At 37.9% G+C, this 20,000-nt stretch overlaps 1 protein-coding gene across 10 annotated transcripts in view; it reads right to left on the bottom strand.

Annotated features, from left to right (window-relative positions):
- Nucleotides 1–12,567, bottom strand: part of LOC138052317 (uncharacterized) — a 31,797-nt gene extending 19,230 nt beyond the window's left edge. For 3 of the 10 annotated variants that reach the window (XR_011133044.1, XM_068898725.1, XM_068898732.1), the window contains exons 1-3: nucleotides 12,510–12,567; nucleotides 1,554–1,654; nucleotides 1,412–1,454 (exon numbers count right to left, since the gene is read on the bottom strand). Coding sequence is in view for 9 of the 10 variants with exons in the window: in XM_068898725.1 (XP_068754826.1) it covers nucleotides 1,412–1,454; nucleotides 1,554–1,595 (85 nt within the window). In the remaining variant the exon portion in view is untranslated. Of the gene's footprint in view, nucleotides 1–1,411; nucleotides 1,455–1,553; nucleotides 1,655–2,513; nucleotides 2,628–4,079; nucleotides 4,243–4,356; nucleotides 4,457–5,840; nucleotides 5,926–6,199; nucleotides 6,276–7,009; nucleotides 7,122–10,163; nucleotides 10,246–12,509 lie in introns of those variants that run through there. The other 7 variants (XM_068898727.1, XM_068898728.1, XM_068898729.1 and 4 more) reach the window with 7 other exon arrangements.
- Nucleotides 12,568–20,000: the final 7,433 nt, after the last annotated feature.

The raw sequence follows: 20,000 nt of genomic DNA, 5'->3' as shown, positions 1-20,000 counted from the left end.
TCCTGGGTTAATGGACCCTGCAGCAAATATGGTTGCCGTGGCAACAGCATGGTATCATTTTGTGCCCTACTTGATGAGGATTGCTGCCGCCAAGTTTGAATAACACCCAATAAATATTCTCGGTGATATTGTCAATTTTGTGATTCATTACAGTCATTTGCAATGTTTGTGACGTCATCAATTTTTTAGCAAAGACTGTAATATCTCTGGAACGAAAGAAGGTATTCCAAAATAGACAAAACCATTGTTTATCATTTTGAAAGGTCTTTCAAATAAGCTAAAGAAAGTTCTTACTTCATGGGCACTTTAAGTACCCTAATATTTGCGAATTTTTTTACAATGAGTTTGTTTGGATTTCTCAGCAAAATTGAGTCGTTGAACATGGAAGAAGATTATCAAAACAGCTAAATGTTTTAAAAGTTAACAATCAGTGAGAAGTTCATTAACAATATTTTAGGAAACTCTTGTCCGCAACGTTTTTAATATTCCTAAATTATCCGAGGAGACATACTTCGATAAGGAGATGCTGTTCTATTTAGAACGAGCCCCAGATAAACAAAGCGAAATACGAACAATAAATTAAGACGCATCGAACGTTCTTTAAAAATTCATGCGGCGGTTCGTTTTCACTTCGGTGAAGTGCAATTTCATTGGCCGTGATAAGCGAATAAAAGATTGCACAGCAAGGTGCCTTAGTTGGTTCATATACTCCACCCCTTCGAAGGAAAACAGGAATATATTGGCCGCATGATGAAAGAAGTCGTATTTTTCAACGGAGATGCGTAAATTAATTCAACACTTTTTAAGTTCGGTCGTACGTTCGCTCGTTTATTCTAAAGTCAAACCCCTCTTGGCTTTTATCCCAAGCAATTCCTTCGAAGACAAAATGATGAGATTAGTCTGGAAGGCGATCCTGTCAGCTTAAATTAAAACTTTTTATTTGTGCTAATAAGCGGCAAACCGTGATATGGAGCTCAATTCAATTGCTTAACACCTTGAGTCCTGGGACCACCGAGAGCTTCAGTTATATTTGATTATGAAAATGAGCATAGTCCGCCATTTAAAGAACTTTTCCAAAATGAAATCTCTAAGAGAATGGAGCAGTTATTCATCAATACAATGTACCCTTCTACATTTGTGCTAACGTTTGTTTAAGAGGGCCCACGCGAATACGGAGTGCTTTAGTCCGGCTACGTTTTTTTGTCCTGCCACCAGTTATTACATGTTATTACATGTTCCAGCCACCAAAAAAGTGTACAGCCTTTTTTCTAGCACTTTAAAGGGAGATCAGGCGCTCGCCTTTAAGGCAACTCTTAAAGATTTATGGGTACACAGAAAGTGTAAACAAAAATATTTCAATGTCAACCACTAAAAAAGAAGACAAATCGTCAAAAACAAGAAAAACATTTACCTTTTGCATAGTGTCCAAACTTTCCAAGCAGGAAGGAAGAAACCTGAGGAACAAAGTACAACTAATGCAATTGCTATCCTTTCTTATTCAACTTTTAAAGATCTTAAAGCTAACTATGAAAAAACGTATATGTTTTACTTACCAGTATCAAAACAATTCTTTCTTTCAATGCCGTCAAGGTCATTTCCCTTTTTCCATTCAAAAATTACCAGAAGCAAAATTGACTCCTCTTAATTTTCTCTCCTATGAGGCAACAATAAAAACGTAAAATGTGCCCACGAGGGCTCGTAGAGCTCTGGTTGTTGTTCAATATCTTACGATGCTATCAATGCCCCGCGGGTTTCCGTTGCGACCTGTTTCTTTACACCAACACCTGTCTTCAATGCACACAATGCTCACAGGCACGCGTCAGAATTTTAATCATTAAACTGCGACTAAATTTAATTCAAAACAAAGCCTTCTTGAATAAAAGAATCCTTAACGCAGGCTCTGTCAAAGAACCGAGAGCGATATCATTCACGCTGGCTGTTCCGTCTTCGAGAAATGTCAGAAGCGATCTGTCGTACACATCAACAAAGACAGCAAATAGAATTTTCCTCCGGGCGCTTAAAGAAATGGTTAAATTCTAGAGTCTGCATTAGTTAAGATGATTAAGATTCTGCTATGAAGTCAGATTCCGACCTCGCAGTTTAATTTCCTCGACAAATGAGCTGAAAATGATTTGGAAAACTTAATATTTGTGGTCGTAGAAAATCAGGATGCACTCCACGGCGAAGACGCGCTTTCTCATCACCCACTGAAAATCAACGACCTCTTACCGTGATGTGAAAGTGAAAAGTCTGATACGTAAAAAAAATCGATGACTTGATTGAAGAAGATCTGAGCACTGATCCGGAGTGTTTTGCTAAACTTGGGACAATAAAATTGATGGTTTTGACAATTTCTGGTCCTTATCATGGCAGTTCCTCCTCTTTTGTGCTTTCAGTCTAATCCCAATGTATTTTCTTTTTCCCATACCAGCATTTTAATTAAATACCAGCACATCTTAGCACGAGAATTCATTTTAGGCAAATTAAGAAACATAAATTCTCCGCCAACTCACCACGGAAACCGTATTATTTGCGTTTCCAGTGTTCGAGTTTCGATTGCATTATCTGATAATGTCGTTCATTACAACACCACTGTTAGATTTCCAATCTCCGTTCTTGGAGCTTTGCATGATAGCCTAATTCCGACACTTGTCCGATATATATCTAAATCTCGTTTGTACTATAACTTTGTTATGATAATTCAATTTAAACATACAGAAAAAAACTACGAAATTTTCCTTCCATGATTAACAAGCGGGGAACTAAAAAGAAAAGAACGAACCTTAATATAGAAAAGTTGACCCGCCTCCAAAATTACCATGTTATTTTTTAATCATATGTATTTTTGCTCTAATTATAAGCTTGTTTTTCAGTGCTTGAGATTGCTTCAAGCGAAACTTGACTGTTATTCAAGTAGCTGGGAAACATGCATCTTTAACAAAACTGCGTCGACACATCGTCACAGTCATTCTTAAGTGATTAAGATTAAGCTTTGTTTTTCAACTTTTCCAACTGAATGTTATTACCTACTAATATCATTATTCCTTTCAAGAAAAACCGAAGTTATAGCGGACAACGCACTGAGAAAACCTGTTTGTGCAGGAAGCTTTACGGACAACTATCAAATCAGTAGTCAAAACAATTTCACGGAAGATGTAAAAGGACATCTATTTTTCATGTCAACTAGCCCGGAATTACCACTGAATAACACTAATGACGCTCCAAACAGTATTTCTAAAATACAAAAGTAACAAATTACTGCAACTACTTTTACTTATTTGAATCTGAGGATGACCGATTTAATAGTGATTATGCTGAAATGAAAAACAACCGTCATCCCTTTTTGTCTGTTGAACAGCTTGACGCTTTGCTCAAAGGGATCCTACCTTCTGAGCGGAACTGGAGTTTCCTGTTACGGATGTGGATGTACGTTCCAATTTATCTTAGAATGATTCGAAGTTTCAGGTAAGTGAGTTCTTGGAAAAAGACTTGATGGCTCGAGTTCTGATTAATCGTAGAAATTGAACGACATGGCGATCAGTAAGTCATTTTTTCAAGAAAGCCGCTTCGTAAAATTCTTTGCTCAACTATGTTAACTGCAAAGTAAATGAAGTCCGGCACAGGTGCTTTAAAATGTTCTCACAGTAACTACATTTAACAGATATTTATTCCACACAATATGTTCAATGTCCCTCTATCATTAGATTCATTTTTGGACCATTATTGTCTCAAAACATGCGCAGTAGTCTTCGTATGAGATCCAATCAACTTCACTTGCTTACGGCACCTACTGACCAGTTGTTATCACCAAAATGCTTATTATGGCTCGACAAGCGACAAACAGGAAACTACAGATTTCTATACACGCAACCTATTAGAACAATCTCGTCATTGTCAAAGTCATTGTTTCCCCCGCGTAACATTGACTGGTAGGAGGTTGTAGGAGCGCAGATCTCGAACTCCTTCTTGACGTTATTCAATCTGAAAGTCGTTTACAATTTTAAAATTAGAGCATGTTCACGATTATAATCAACTCATTTTCAGCAAGATATATCCTCGACCAATCAAAATGTGCATACCTTTTATACTCTTACAAGAAATAAATGCTCCGACCTCGCACCACGCTCAAGGCCTCCGACACATGTTACAGTATTCTTCTCCTAATGCGGAAGTCTTGAACGGTGAATAACACATGTATTCACCGATGATGCAAACATCTTAATATTTCTTCAGGTATTTTATCTAGGACGAAAGGCGCAAACGCTGTAGGTCACGCAACAAAGTATTGATGTTTTCTAAAGCAAAGAGCTTTTTTCTCAAGAATTTTTTTGAACGAGCATTTTGAATGGAAGTTACCCGGCATGTTTTTGCTTCCATAAACCTGCTCTACTTTCAGCCTGTTTCTCCACCATTGTTTTCCTCGCTGTGAAACTCTTTTTTTTTGGGAGGGGGGAAAACTTTTAAAATTATTCCTGTTGCAAAAGAGTGCTTTGCGGAGTATTATAAAATATTGCTACAACAATCCAAACTCATCTGATATTCATGAGATAAATATTCATACATTACCGCTTCAGCGACAACTATCTAGCTGATCACGACAGGTACAACGATGTATTGCCATGAAATTGGGCGGTTGCCAAGCATTTGTAAGACTTCCGCTGCCCTGTGTTTTTTTACGTAAAAAAAACATCTGACAAATAGGTATCAATTAAAAATAACCAATGGAGAAATTGCAAATTGATGTTTAAAAATAACTATGCCTAATTAATAAGGCGCCAGATTGACAACCACAAGTTTCCCTTTAGAAAACACCAGTTTAGTTCATTTTTTTAAGTTTTGAAAGTCACAGCCTTCTCTAATAACATAATATGAAGAACATGTCAAAGAAAGCGAACTTGCAATGCTTGATACAAACTAAGATTTGTAAATTTCACATTTTTCGTAGAAAATGTATTTTCAATTCAAACAACCCTTGTAGTGTATTTAGGATAGCGGTTGATAAGTGTGTAATGATCGCATTTGGGAACGAAGAAATGAGATTAGCGAGCTGTTGTTGAGAGAGCGTGTTTGTGATCGATCGGACCTTCCATGGTCCTTGTGGCTTGCCCTTATGGTGGGATGATAGTGCAACATGTTCCTCTTGAATTTTTTTTGCATCTGCTAAATATATTGAGCTCTTTTATTTTATTGTTTGTTTGTTTACAAAGCGGGTTTTCATGATATTGTTATCTTTTAACATAATGCTGAGATCCAAGTCTGAACGAGGTAGACAAAGCTTGGCCTGAATTCACAATTGAGTGCAGATGAAAAAATGACCGGATATTAATGGGATAAAGCAAACAAGAAAGAAAGCTTTGAAAACACAGCATGGATAGCTTGCTGACAGGAATGCAAAATAGCGGATCTCTATTCAACGGATCTTTATGACACTTCTATTCCGAAATAGAAATAGAAGTGCAATAAAGCATACAGGAACTAAATGACTTTGTCTTACACAATGGAAATGATAAACATTTAAAGAATACATGCTGATCAATTTTATTGAAAATTAATTGTTAATGTTCTGGAGGGTATTTTGCGCTGCATTTTCAAAAAGACGCTCAGCGATCAGTTCAGTGATCGACATGGAAAATGGCTGGCCCGAACTGATCGCGAAAGGGTCCGAGTCATTATATCAGAAGTTTAAATTATTTAGGACAAAATAACAGTTAATGTTTGGACCTTATCTAGTGGAGACTTTTGCCTCGAAGATTATTGTCACTCCTTGACAATCAAAGATAAAGAAACATTTTAGGCAATAAAATAAATTTCGGTGGTGAATAAATGAAGAGTTTCTTTACCTGTGAAAATCCTCTTAACACAGCAAACTCTATTCTAGTTCTTTCCTCTGCGACCATGAAGTGCATCGGCATGTAACAAAATAATACTTTGCACTGAGACGGTACTAACGTTGTTTACGAGAACGTTTTAATGTTAAGGATGATTGTTCGATCGCCAAAGCTACGCCGAATTTTTATACCGGTGAGAAACAGGGAGGGGTGTCATTTGCAGGGGCTGCAGATAACCCAATCAACATGGTCGATTCCCCATTCGTTTCTAAAGTTTTGCAACTCGTGAATAAAAATCCGTACGGTGCACTTTCTATGAAGTAATCTATTTATCCTCTATATCTCACATCAATCTCTATAATATATGATACCCTTTAACGGCCGGTAATTCTGTGGTTCTTTGGTGAGCCATATATTCTTTTCGATTCCGGCGACGAACTTCTCCACGCATCCCGGCGAGACCATATAAGGAAAGACGCAAAGACAAACCAAACGAGATCAAGCAAGAGACGGCATTAAATACTGTGCCACAAATACAGTCATTAATTATTTCCGAATCTCAATGACTAATCAAATGGTTACATTTTGTCTTCATTTCATAACGTCAGTGATGGTCCATTTTGACCTGCAGTGGTGGACAAATTTCTTTGAAAATCTGTAAGGGCATTCCAATACTATATCATTATATATTTCTTATTCTTCGAAATTCAAACTGGAAAAATCCAACCAACTAACTCTGAGGTCGCTTGAAATAATTCTATCAAGACAGAACTTGTTATTTCTCCAATTAATCTTGAATTAAATTAATACAGTGTTAATTCATGATTCCTCAAAAGAGATCTCGAAAAACTATTTAGATTAACATGCTCTCAAAAGATATTGTGTAACAAGTAAATTTAATTAAGATAAATTAACTGATAAGGATCTGTTCACGCATTGAGTGAAGGAAGATGAGAAAATGTAAATGACGGGACTTAACAACCATGTTATGCCTGCGAGAAAAGAAGATAAGCTAGAAAAACGCTATAAACCATGCAAGGTACAAATACTGAAGCTATTAAGTCTAAAAGTAATGACTAGAGTTGTCTCCATGGCTTTTAGAATTGTACATGGTTTTAATCTAATTTCTATTCATAACGACCGACAAAACGTACAAAACGGTGAAACGACAAAGCACTCACCAATGCAGTTAAATGATGCAAATAGTTTACAACGGCGTCGCCAAGATATCAGCAGGGCGATAAGAAAAACAAGTGTATCTCAGTCGTCTGCTTTGTACGGACAATATTAACCGATTTCAACAGCATAGTTAATGAAATATTTGAGCGGGCACGTCATTGATTTAAAGCATTATGTGACGTAACTGGCGCCAACGGCGCGGGAGATGGCATTTGCTCTCATCCTGCCGCTGTATATGGTCGCACAAAGAATTGGACCTTTGCAGTATAAATTTCACTTAACTGTACTAAAAAGTGCCTTACTGTTATGGGGCGCCAAATGTAAAACCATTAGTTAAGTACTTTTTCTCTATAATTTGTGTTATTTATCAAATGGCACAAAAGTTGTCTTGTATTATAAAATTAAAAATGACAAATTCAAGTACCTTAGCGATCTAAATCAAAAGATGCCCAAATTGCGATCTAAATCGCAAGATGCCCAACTTCGCGATTTATAAATCGCAAGATTGCAAATAGTCTCTGATAGAGAACTTACATTATTCATATATTCTCTGTATCATAGATTTCACCAATTCTTGGGTTGCACGTGACGTCACAAAAAAATAAAATACGAAACTAAAGAGCCTTTTGAGTTTTTATCTTGATCAGCTACAAGAGGTTTTAAAAATATATCTGTCTGTATGTTTTCTGCTCGGTACCGTGCTTCGTTTCGAAAATAGAGCAGTTTGAATTTCAGAGTTTTTCACAGTGCGTGACACGTTGACGGCTTTCGAAAAACATGCCAGTTGCATCAAAACGACTTCTCGCGTGTTTTTGTGGCATTAATAGCCAATACATCAGGAGACGTGTCTATACGAATGTGGTCCGATTTTGTTATCAGTCGTATAATTACAGACCGAATTGGACTCCATTCAGTCCCATTACTATTACCAGAAACCCATAAGGGTTGAAACGTGTAACGCGCGTTCACACTGCTTCCGAATATTTGGAAACCCCTCGCTCCAGTTAATTTCGCACGAGAACATTGGTGGTATTGCGTCACGGTGTTCTTGCAAACTGATTGGTTGAATGTTTCTCTCTTGTTGTTCCAAATATTGTACTTAGCAAATTGAATATTCAGAAGCTTGTTTCCCAGCATACAAAAGGCTGTTACACGTTTCAACCCTTATGGGTTTCTGCTATTACTAATAATAATTTAGCTGAGACCCGTACAACTTGATCTTGCTTGGTTAAACAGGTTCTTAAATTTTTGTGTATTAAAACTGAATGGCAAGATTATAAACCACTAGGTTCTTACATGCGGATTTTTTCTGTTTAACACAAACATACCAGAGCTCAGCCACAAGATAGTTTGATAGCTCAGATAGTAAAGCAAGTGTAACACGATCGTATGGTCATGGGATGGACTCCTGTTGAAGTCTTGATTTTTTTTTTTTGGTTTTCTTTCGCAACTGTTCACTTTCGTATTTTGTTGTTGGTCTTCAACGTAAAATTAAAACTGAATTGAACTTCCAACATCACAGACGAATTACTGATTTGTATTTCGTTTTGAAACTTTGTTCCAAAATAACCACAAGCTCCCTCAAATTCCAACAAAATTATATTCATAATTTGTTCTTTAAATTATTTCATATCCATATTCTGTCTATTATTAGCAAAACGCGGTTGGCAAGTTAAGAAAAATTTGGTTCTTCTTACTCATTAATTGATAGCACGTGTAAATCGTATGGTTCTTACGGGGTTTGGAAGAGCTGGTAACAATAGGCCATTTCGGAAACTACCATCATACTCTTTGTTTCTCCCCCCAAATTTTACATAATCATTGTTTTCGTTTTCTCTTGGGACCATTGTAAGTCCCAAGAGAAACTGGAAACAATGCTTATGCAAAATTTGGCGGGACAAAGAAAGAGTATTATGGTAATTTCCGAAGTGGCCTATTATCGACATGTTTCACATAAACGAAACTAAAATATGAAGTTTTTTACATGGTTTCTGAGTCATATCAAAGATGCCAATCATTGCGTCACCTGCACACAGGATATATATGAAGCACTTCTGTGCTTTGCGGAATAATGATAACGTAGTTTAACTTACACTTTGCTTTAAACTCTATTTTCTAACTTAAAAGAATTACAAAGAATTAACATCGCAGTATACAAGAACAATAGAAAAAGTAAACTCTGTGAAAGAAGGAAGTAAGCCTTACTATATATATATAATTCCTTTAAAAGTAAGAGAACGGAATCGGCGATAAAAGGGTAGAGCTGCAGCTGTGCACGAGGCCCTATGTAAAAACAGTGATAAACGTAAACATGTAACACACTATATAATTGTACAAACAGACGACGCCCTCATTAGAGCTGCCAATTTTCTCTTTTCCATGACAAAACATTATCACGTTCCAGTTCTGTACGAGATTGAAGTCTTATAATCCTGTTTTCTTGGCCAAGAGGTAGTTTGAGCTATTTTCCGGATAAGCTTTTCGAGTTATCAAATAGATGGTGAACAAGCACTGTCTACATCAAAGTAATTTCACTATTCAAACTATTCAATGAACTGTGTTTGCTATATCAGTATGAACCTCTTTCTCCAGCTGTTTTCATTGCTAGCAGGTTCTGTTATCCAGCTAAAGGGAGACAACAGAAAAGCAGAAAAGAGAATACCTACAGACGCTACAAGAAAGATGAATAATGGCGAATGAGAAATACCAAAATGCAACCCAGTCTGTACTACACTTCATCAGAAGCCTTAATTCGCTTGTATTTGCTCAACTTATTTTTTAAAGTTAAAATAACAGTTCTTTACGATGCTCTTGTCGCTTAGTGGCAATTTAATGTGTCAAATGACGGAGCATACGCAGCAAGTGCAACGTAAGAGATACTTAAAATATAGCACACCTGAAACAAATTGGAAACGGCAGAATACCGGCACATATCTTTTAGTTATCTTTATCTCTGTCGGTATAGGCGAATTTCTAAATGACTTGGATGGGTTTTACTGTTGAAATCATAAAGTTTCGAAACATTTTAAACCATGAGGATCTTCTAACAGGATATATCGCGTCGATCTATATCAGTTCTGCTCGTGTAGGATCCCCGGTTCGATCCTGATCATTCGGTGGGTTGAGCGAACAGGCTTAACTTATCACCGTACTTACCTTAAACCTAATTTCAGTATTGCCCATGCGCTACTGGGGGAGAATCTGGTTAATAAAACATGTTTCAGTTTGTTCACTCGACTCGTGAATGAAAAGTTATCGATAATGAAGCAATTTTCAGTCGTGGCTCTTGAAACATACAGTCTTCGGCGGCAAGTTTATCTTAAAGATACCGGCAAAAGTTTATGTGGGTAGTTTTCACTCAACAAAGAGAGATAAAGCCTATAATTGCATGGTCGTGATTGCAACGTGTTAATGATATCTCAGTATGGCCGATACTTAAAGGAACTACTAACATCATCATAACTTTCATCATTTGTGAAAATTGGAAAGCGTTCATAGAACTACAGACATAAATCGTCTATACAGAAAACAGAATCAGTAGCAAAAAGTGTTCTCGTTTATTTTCACTACTGATATCATTATCATTCACTCATAATAGAAGAGACTAACCTGACAGACCATCTGGAAATAGTTCACATGTTTAGATTGCGATAAACTACTGTTTATAATAATACTTAACATATCTTTCATTAGTTAAAGAATCTCTATAAATGAGCGCAAATTACAAAGCCGGAGTCTAAAAATTCACTTTGAAAGGAGAGATACTGTAGCAAAAATTACGACAAAATCTTAAGTAAAACTATGCATTGACATCGCCCTCTCCTTATGCTATCCAACATTCTCTAAAAGAACACAAAAGAACATTTTTGAAGTATAGTCCCTGTATAGTGCGAGAATATTCGTGTCAATAACAGACGAAAAGGGTCTATGCTATCACATGACGAGGGAATGATTAACCTCAAACAAGAGCACATTTGTACTGAATGGACTCTTGCTTTAAAGGTGGCCAGTTCGTGATTATCCAATAATGAACATAATTTAATAAACTATTATTGCCTTTTAGTTTTTCAGCCGCTAACAGAGGCCATTATTGACTTTTTGGCTCGATCACTGCAACTTTTTCCGCGTCATGAAATTCTTAACAAAAGTTGCGGGTCCCTATTTCATTCTCTTTCTTAGCTTTCTGTGTTGCGCCTAACAACACACTAAGGTTAAGGCCAGCATTGAAGCAATTTTAACTCAGAAGAAGAGAAAGAATGAACGTTTCAAAATTCGTGATATCTGAAATTTTCTTCGAAACTCTTTGTCATGGGGATACAAATGGACAATAGAGATAAGATACAGATTTAACCACATATTCAGCAGAAAATATGCGCTTATTTGTCTTTGCCACACATTACTCTGGCATTACCAAACCTCTAGCTAATTGGCACCGGCGTTATCTCTCGGATAAATTTCTGCACGTTTCGATAGCGATATAGATATGCCAAAAGCTGTTTTGTTGAATTATTGTCAGATATGAAAGTATGAAATTGCTTTCAAATACAGATAGAGGAAGTTTGAAAACCAGAAAGACGATTTCTACTCAATTCACCGTGACTAACAAGAGTAATTTCAGAGGGTGCATTTGTAAATTAATACTGCAAAACTATTACACCATTTTCTCTGAATTGACCATCTCCATCTACGTTTTATGAAAAGGCGCCGACCTTGGTTTGTGGTGATATTTTAGTCTGCTATATCGAAAAGCCAGCTTGAGAGAGTTTGCTGTTCCCCAATTTTCTTTTTTTTTTTACCTGGACTTGGATGGGTATTGAACCAGAGAATGTGAAAAAAATACTAGCAATCTTTTAAGAAGAGATTCTCAACAATGAGCAGAGAAATATCTTCGAAATGACTTGTAGCCGCATGCCTTAAACATAACATTACGGGTGCCGCCCTGAGTCAACCTAAGGCAGTTTCAGTCGAAATCAATAGTTTGTCTCGGCGTACAAATTGGATGGAAGACATACTTCTTTCCCTTGCAGATGAGACTCTACTGTCAGTGATAGTGCTTAATACTTCCGGAAGTCGTTTGTGTATTGAAGCCCTAAATGCACGCCTTTTTTTCAGAGTATAAGCGTTTATGCTTGAATGATTTTTCGTTATTGAGATGTGTATTCGTTCGACTTGATTCTCTGCCGTTGATTTAAAAACGAAGATCGTGCAAATGGTTTTTTTATCAACAATTTTTCCATTATGCGTGTAAGTGTTTTCATCTCCGCGAAGCTAACAAGAAATGTTCGCGTAAAACTAAAGCAAACGCATAGAAAATTATAGTCTCCCTTAGCAAGAAAAGTCGCGACCTCATTTATCTGTTTTCCGAAGGATTACCTCAAGACACAAAAAAAATCTCCAAAAGGTAAGTATTCTATAGACCAGTTGTACACTTCGAAAGCAGCACTTCTTTTCAGTTGCAAACTTTAAGGGTAACATTTAAGTCAGTAAGCAGATTTTACTTACCACGAGCGGAGTTATCGGGAACAGCACCTAGCGACCCTTAGTACAACTAATCCGCAATTGCTTTTGAGCACACACATAAACATGTCTTTATAAGAAAAGCTATCTCTTGTAACCCGAGACTATTCGCCAGACCGCTTGCAGTTTAACTGCTGGCGTCGATGTTGAAATCTGCACCGGCGATAACGCTCCAGAACAGCATTCTCAGGTCGGCGGAAAGTTTTCAGTGAAGCAACCTTCGGTCATGTAGTCTCAGTATTACCACAATCAATGAAACGGTTCAGAGGCTTTAATTTGAGTCATAAACCTCTTCGTATTTGGCTGTTAAAAAGTGAAAACATTCCGTAAGATCTGGCTCTTGGTGTTTGTGAGAGTATTCGCGAAAGGCACCTAAAATAAACATAAGGCCATCGATTTAAAGAGAACATATTTGCTGGAGTGACTCAAACAGTTTTCACAATCGTCTCTTTTCAAAAGCTAGTCGGAAACCCCACCTGCGGCGCTAATTGAAAGAGGAGGTGTAACAGCTAAAAAGTTGACAGAAAGAGCTTCAATTTACAGTCTCTACCGAAAAATCCCGAATCCACGGAAGACAGATTTATTTGTCACGGTCCTGCCTACATGATGGCGACGATTCAAGTCTATTGGTATACACGAAACATGCTTCATGGTGTTTCGTTCAGCTTGCATTAGTTTTTTGTGCTAATAAGTTTTGTGGTTCGTGTCAAAGCCTGTTTGCACGCATTTGATCAATAATTATTGTCATACCCTGTAAAACTCTTCCTTCAAGGGCCAATCACTCCACTTTGACGACCTTACTCAATAGATCCCCTCCTCGATGAAGGGGGCGGCTTTCTGTGACATAAACAATATTAATAGGGAGCTTAATAACAAAAGAAAAACCTTCACAGGCTTTGTTTCAGATGCAGAATTGAAAGGATCGGCATTCACTTGACAAAGTAACATTGCTAGTGTGAGTTCAACAGGTGTAAGTTCGATTCTTTCTAAATTCACTATTCTGAATAACTTCTTTGTTATCATCGTAAATCCCATTGTAAGTTAGAGATGAGTTTACTTCTTGTAATTTGACTAATTTCACGCGAAAAATAAAGGGGTTTACCGGTACGGTGAATGGCATGTAATTCTGACCCCAATTGTTCTAGCCATCCAGCATGACCAGCATACGCAAACCAGTAATTGAGCGGGCCGTGTTCTATGGTCTCCCTAGTTGAAAAGAAAAGTTGTTTTGAGTTCTTGGCCAATTAATCGTGGGATTAAATAATTATCTTGCTCACCTCATTTTCTTGCGATGTACTTTGAGAAACGGCTCTTCGTTTTTTTCCAGTTCAATTTATGGTCGGAGTGCAAAAATTGAATTGAGAGAACGCGCCCTGCAACTTCAGTGTGCAACGGTAGGGAAAGAAATTAATCGAAACGGTACTAAAGCTAAGAGAAAACTGCAATTTATCGTCCAGCCAACCTTTTTGAATGTTTTTTCCCCTTGTTTCAGTTCTGATGAAAATAAATTACTGTCGACCAGATTAAAATGTTATTTGACATGGAAACATGGAGACAAGAACACTCTTTTGTTTACAAAAAAAAAAAAAAATGAACTTGTTGTAATGGAGTAGATAATTTCTGACCACAAAGCTATTTGCTTTCAGCTGAATCTTCAGTAACCGCTCAATGAGCGGAAGTCTGTTGTTAGCCGCAGGCTCAGGAAATGTGATTTTGAGGCTTTCACTGGGAAGAGCATTTCGTCAAGCCTGCTAGCAGATGCCAGTGATCTCCCCCTGGAGTTGCTGGTTGATAGGATATATTGGCTCCGGTGAAATCTCGGACTATCGTCCTTCGTTCAAACGCCCCCTGGAATAACGAGGACATTGGCAATGAGAAGAGGAAGCGGCGCAGGTTAGAGCGCAGGTGGGGCTCTAGCCGTCTTGAGTGGGACAGATTGAGCTGCATAGAGCAATGTAGTGTTGTGAATACAATGATATACAAAGCCAAGGAATTCTATTATTCGTCGGTTATCCAGGACAACGCCTATGACACCAGGCTCTCCTTTCGATCACTCGTCTCCCACCAATGTGGCCCGGGTTCGATTCCTCGACTCGGCGTCATATGTGGGTTGAGTTTGTTGGTTCTCTACTCTGCACCGAGAGGTTTTCTCCGGGTACTCCGGTTTCCCCTCTCCTCAAAAACTAACATTTGACTTGATTTGTGTTGATTGTTAATTTCACTTTACAGTGTCCCCAATTAGTGCTCCAGCGCTAAATCGACTAGACACTTAAATAAAGTTCCTTTCCTTTCCTTTTTTTTTTTAGATAAACTACTACATAGGCAGACTGAGAAGCATTGTCCTTCCGCGGATAATGATCAAAACTTGCTTATGCTTTTGCAGATTTGTTTACTTTTAAGATAGAAAGGATTCGTGAAGAGCCTGTACTTAGGAGAAGTGGACTTGTTCACTACATTAGTCTGGCCAAGCCCATCTGCCCGTCACGGTTATGTGAGCTTGAAAAAAAAAAAGTGAAATTTGGTCACTGATGAGGACGTCTTGAAACTGATCAGAAGTTCCATTATCAAGGCTTGTAAACTTGATCCCCTACCAGCAACCATAATGCGGAGTTGATATTCCGCTCTTGTCCCGGTATTTAAAACTGTAATCAATCTGTCGCTGTCGACTGGATCGATGCCAGAGGATCTTAAGATTGCTTCGTTGCGGCCGCTACTGAAGAAACCGAATGCTGACTGTGAGCAATTTTCCAACTTCCACCCCGCGTCCAATTTGACGTTTCTTTCAAAACTGGTAGAGAAGTCTGTATTTGAGCAGTTGAATAATTATCTCACGGTTAATGATTGCACGAACGTTTTCAATCTGCGTACAAAGCGAACCACAGTAAAGTGACCGTACTGCTAACGATTACAAATGACATCTTACTTTCACTGGACAAGGAGGGACAGTGTGTTCCTATTGTTACTAGACTTGTCAGCGGCATTTGATAGGTAAATCATTATTTGCTACTTTCGCGTCTGGAGAACTCGTTTGGCATCACGGGAACTGTTCTGCAGTGGTTTCATTCTTATCTGTCTGGATAATCTCAGTTTGTCGAAATTAATGATACAAAATCGTCGGTTAGGGGTCTGACTGTGGGTGTTCCGCAGGGTTCTGTCCTAGGTCCCATTTTGTATCTACTGTATACCGCACCACTTGCTGAGGTAATAATGCGAAGTCATGGACTCAAATATCATTTTTATGCTGTTGATACTCAGCTCTACATATCGTTCAAAGATTGTCGCAAGGCTGCGCGTAGAGAACTGTGTCGGTGATACATGTCATTGAATGTATGTAAACGAGCTGAAACTCAATCATTACAAGAAAGAAATTTTGCTTATTTAGTCGAAGTACCATATTCGTCCACTTTTCAGACACTTCAATATAGGTAATGAGAGGCTGACAACCACCGCCAATGCGAGGAGTCTGGGACTAGTACTTGATGACAACAGGTTATTCGACGTGCATGTCTCAGACATTTGCAAATCATCGTTTTACCAGCTTAGGAACTTATCAAAGATAAGAACATATCTCACACAGGAGTCTACCGAAATTGCTGGGCATGCTTTTATAACATCTAAACTAGACTATTGCAATTCCTTGTTCTACGATTGTAGGAAAATGCAGTTGAAGAAGCTTCAATATGTTCAGAACACCGCCGCCAGGATCATTACTCGGACTCGTAAATTTGATCACATTACGCCTGTTTTATCTGACCTTCACTGGCTTCCAGTTAGTTATCGTATTGTTTTTAAAATTCTTTTGCTAGTTTTCAAATCACTTAATAACCTTTCACCTAGCTATCTGGCGGACAGACTTAGTGTTTCCAGGAACTTGCGGTCCGCATCTAAGCAGCTGTTAGAACAACCTCGATAATTCACGAAAACTCACGGGGACAAGGCTTTTTCAGTGTATGCCCTATACTGTGGGATTCGCTACCATTAGATTTGCGTAAGTCACCATCTTTAACTTGTTTTAAGAAAGGATTGAAAACATATCTTCTTAGGCAATTTTTAGAGAGTGGGTCATTGTTTTTGTTAGTTGATTTTAAGACGTATAATATGTGGAATGTACATAGATTTTTAATGTTTCATGCTTATAACATGTAATTATTTTTTTTACATTGTAAAGGGTCATGAGCTCAGGATATGAGCGCTATATAAATAAAGTTATTAATATTATTATTATTATTATTATTACTATTATTATTATTATTAAGAATTTAAGTAGTAACTTTTTTGTCAGTCCAATTTATTTTAGATAGTTTTTATTTTTTTTATCTTTTTATAATTGTTATTAGTAATGTTTTCAGATAGTCATTTTTCGACAATTCTCTTTCGTATACAAGAAGAATGTGCATAGGGTATATATTTTAATATTCATATTTTTGAATCTGTAAATAGTCTATGAATAAAATTTATTGTTATTATTTATAAAAAAATTATTATCATTATTATTATTATTATTATTATTATTATTATTATTATTATTATTATTGTAAGCGGGAGTGTTTCCGGTCACGCTTCACTGAATTCAGCTGACAGTGAACAAACATGGTATGCTATTTGTGTTCACTTTTATTTCTTGGTTTTATTGCTTTTCGAAAGCTGTATTAAGAAAAAGCAAAAAATCGAAAGTCTGTTAAAATATCTGCGTGGGAGAAATACTGTGCATGTCATCGCATGACAGTTACTTGAAATTCAAATGGAGCGCGTCCAATACTGATCTACTGAAATAGCGCGCGAGTGAAACTTTGCCGTAATTAAAAAGTGACAGTTCAGCGAAATAAATGTGTTAAGCTTTGAAAAAAAATGCTCTCTTAAGTATTGTCACATGATCTACCACGGAAACATAATGCACAAGTGAATATGGTCTATACTCAAAAGAATCATGTATTCATTCAACAGAGCTGTCTATTTCACCCGTCCAATATGGCCGCTGTGAAGTGCAGGCAAAATTCTCTATGCGCCTGTGCGCAGCGGTTTGCCAATTTTTGTATAGCGTTTTCCAACGTTTCGTTTTCTTTGTTGCTCACTAATGACGTTAAAGTAAAATGACTGTAGGTTGGCTAGCAAGTGACGAGAGCGGCAAGTGCATAGGAGTATTTAACTCTTGGTCGGATATGGTGATTTGATATCACGTGTCAGAGACCGTCACAGTGTATTTATCGTCCGTCTACGGACATTTTCACCCTCATGATTGAGACGAAAGGCCTATTGTTATGAAACGCGACTTATAAACGCAACGTAAAAAAATTCACCCTCATGTTTCTTTGTGGTGCGAGAGCACAAAATTTTTAAGTTACGGAAGACACATTTCATAATTGGTTAAATTTTCACTGCGCGCACTTTACACGATAGGGAGCTTAAGCAGACGCGCTTTTGAGATGCGGACGGCAACTGGAAGTGAGCTGTTTTCACTTTTAACTTGTCTTCACACAACCAAATTTACCTTGATAAGTATCTTTTTTCTATTAGAGATGATTAGTATATAAATCTGGGAGACACCACTGCCCTGGCACGCGACATGTTCTCTTCCGGTTGCCGTCCACGTCTCAAAAACGCTTGCGCTTAACGACGAGAAAAATTAAATTGTATAAAGCTTAATGAAGTGTCGCGTGGGGGTTTGGTGGATGGCAACTAAAACTTTACTGTGCAAATTCTGCGAAAATAGACCACTTTCGATATATTAAAATTCACTCCAAAACAAAAGGCATCATCTCGAGGCTCTGGGGAGTAAACTCGTACAAATCCTTATATTTTTCCCCAGAGCCTCGAGATGATGTCTTTTGTTTAGGCCTGAATTTTAATATATCGAAATTGGTCTATTGCCATCCAACATGGCCGCCTTGTCACTTGGATGAAACCAAAAATTTGCCAATCATCGCTTGCCTTCTGTCTGACAGAGACATGAAGGATATTGTTTGTTTTGTTTTACGAGACATCTGGTTTGTCTCTTTTACTGGGCAAACCTGCCCAGAGGGAAAGGAGCTCGAACAGGACTCGAGGTCCTATGAGCTGTTTTTCTGAAAACTTTTCTTTTTGTTTCAGTAATGCTTTTTTCGCGAGAAAAACAACTCCCTACCGTTGACTTGGTAACAGGACGGGAGAATAACGCCAATGCAAGAAAGATCCTGGCATTCTAATTATTCTAGCCTGCGCGCAGCCGGACATGTAACTCGAAACCTGCCGTAGGTCAAACCCTAGATATAGAGCGTTTTCACATGACGTCACGGCAATCATGTTGGTGTTCCAAAACAAAGAAACGACGGCCATGTTGGTGTTCCAAACTAATCCTCTGGGAATTGAACTCTATAATTATGCAAATAGTTTCTTTTGTTTCATCAAATTAGCATTTATTTTTGTCACGTGAGTGAAAACGCTCTATAGTCTGTTTGCGCAACGGCTCCCAAAAGCTTGTTCTCATATCTTGCAGTTTTATAGGGATTTCTGTACCCCTCTCTGATTGGCTAGAATCTTACGCACTCTGTAATTGGATGTTTACTCACTCAACAAATCACGCAATCCTTTTAAAAAGGTTGGAAAGAGAGTTCAAAGCCCTTTTGTCTCCTATCTGAGCAGGAAAGTTTCTTGTATGTAGAAATATATTTGTTACATTGACAAATCCAAAACCGCGAAGACTAGAAATATTTAGGAAATGTTATTGTGTTTCAAGTAAAACGCCAATCTAGTGCTGCACGATGGGAAATGTCACAGTCAAATCGACGTGGTCGCAGTTTTTGGATCCGCGCGTGCTACGGCAAATTAAAACTCTCGATTTCGGCGAGTGCGTCGAACTGTTCCCATCTCTTCGCAAGGAATACCCATTCATGATTCTTCTCTACAACGTGACGACATCACAAAGGGATACAGAAATCCCCGTAAACTCTGAACAAGCTTTGGGGAGCCGTTGCGCAGACTGACTATATATACCGGTGGTTTAGTCCGCCTGCGATGCAGGCTAAATCATTATGTCTCATTGGAAAAGCAAATCAGCTGAACACCCGGCGGCTGCTTTTCTTCAGGGGCACCCAATGATAATCTTCGGTGAAATGTGTGTTCGGGAAAGTCAAACTGTTCTAAGAATTTCGGTTCTACGTTGACAAATAGCTACAGATTTCTTTATGAAAACATCACCTAAAAGATTTGCAACTGGGGAAAACAAGTCCCTTACGTTCTCGGAAGGGATACTTTTGCAATTTTTGGCACTTAAAAAGGCCACCTAGCAGTTTCGGATGAGGAAATGGTTCACTGGAAAGTTCTTAGAAGGTAACGTTCAGCTAGCAATTTCTGAAATGAAGATATCATTCCCTAAAAATTCTGGGCACTTCAAAATTTGAGCTAAGATATCTGAACAGATCAAATTCTTCTAGGTAATAAAAACATCTGTTTAGACAGTCTTTATAGAAAAAAAAGAGACTAGAAATGTCTCTCAAAGGC

The sequence above is a fragment of the Montipora capricornis genome, chromosome 6, assembly GCF_036669925.1.
Source record: "Montipora capricornis isolate CH-2021 chromosome 6, ASM3666992v2, whole genome shotgun sequence".
Classification (NCBI taxonomy): domain Eukaryota; kingdom Metazoa; phylum Cnidaria; class Anthozoa; order Scleractinia; family Acroporidae; genus Montipora; species Montipora capricornis.
This window is presented reverse-complemented; position numbering and strand designations above follow the sequence as displayed.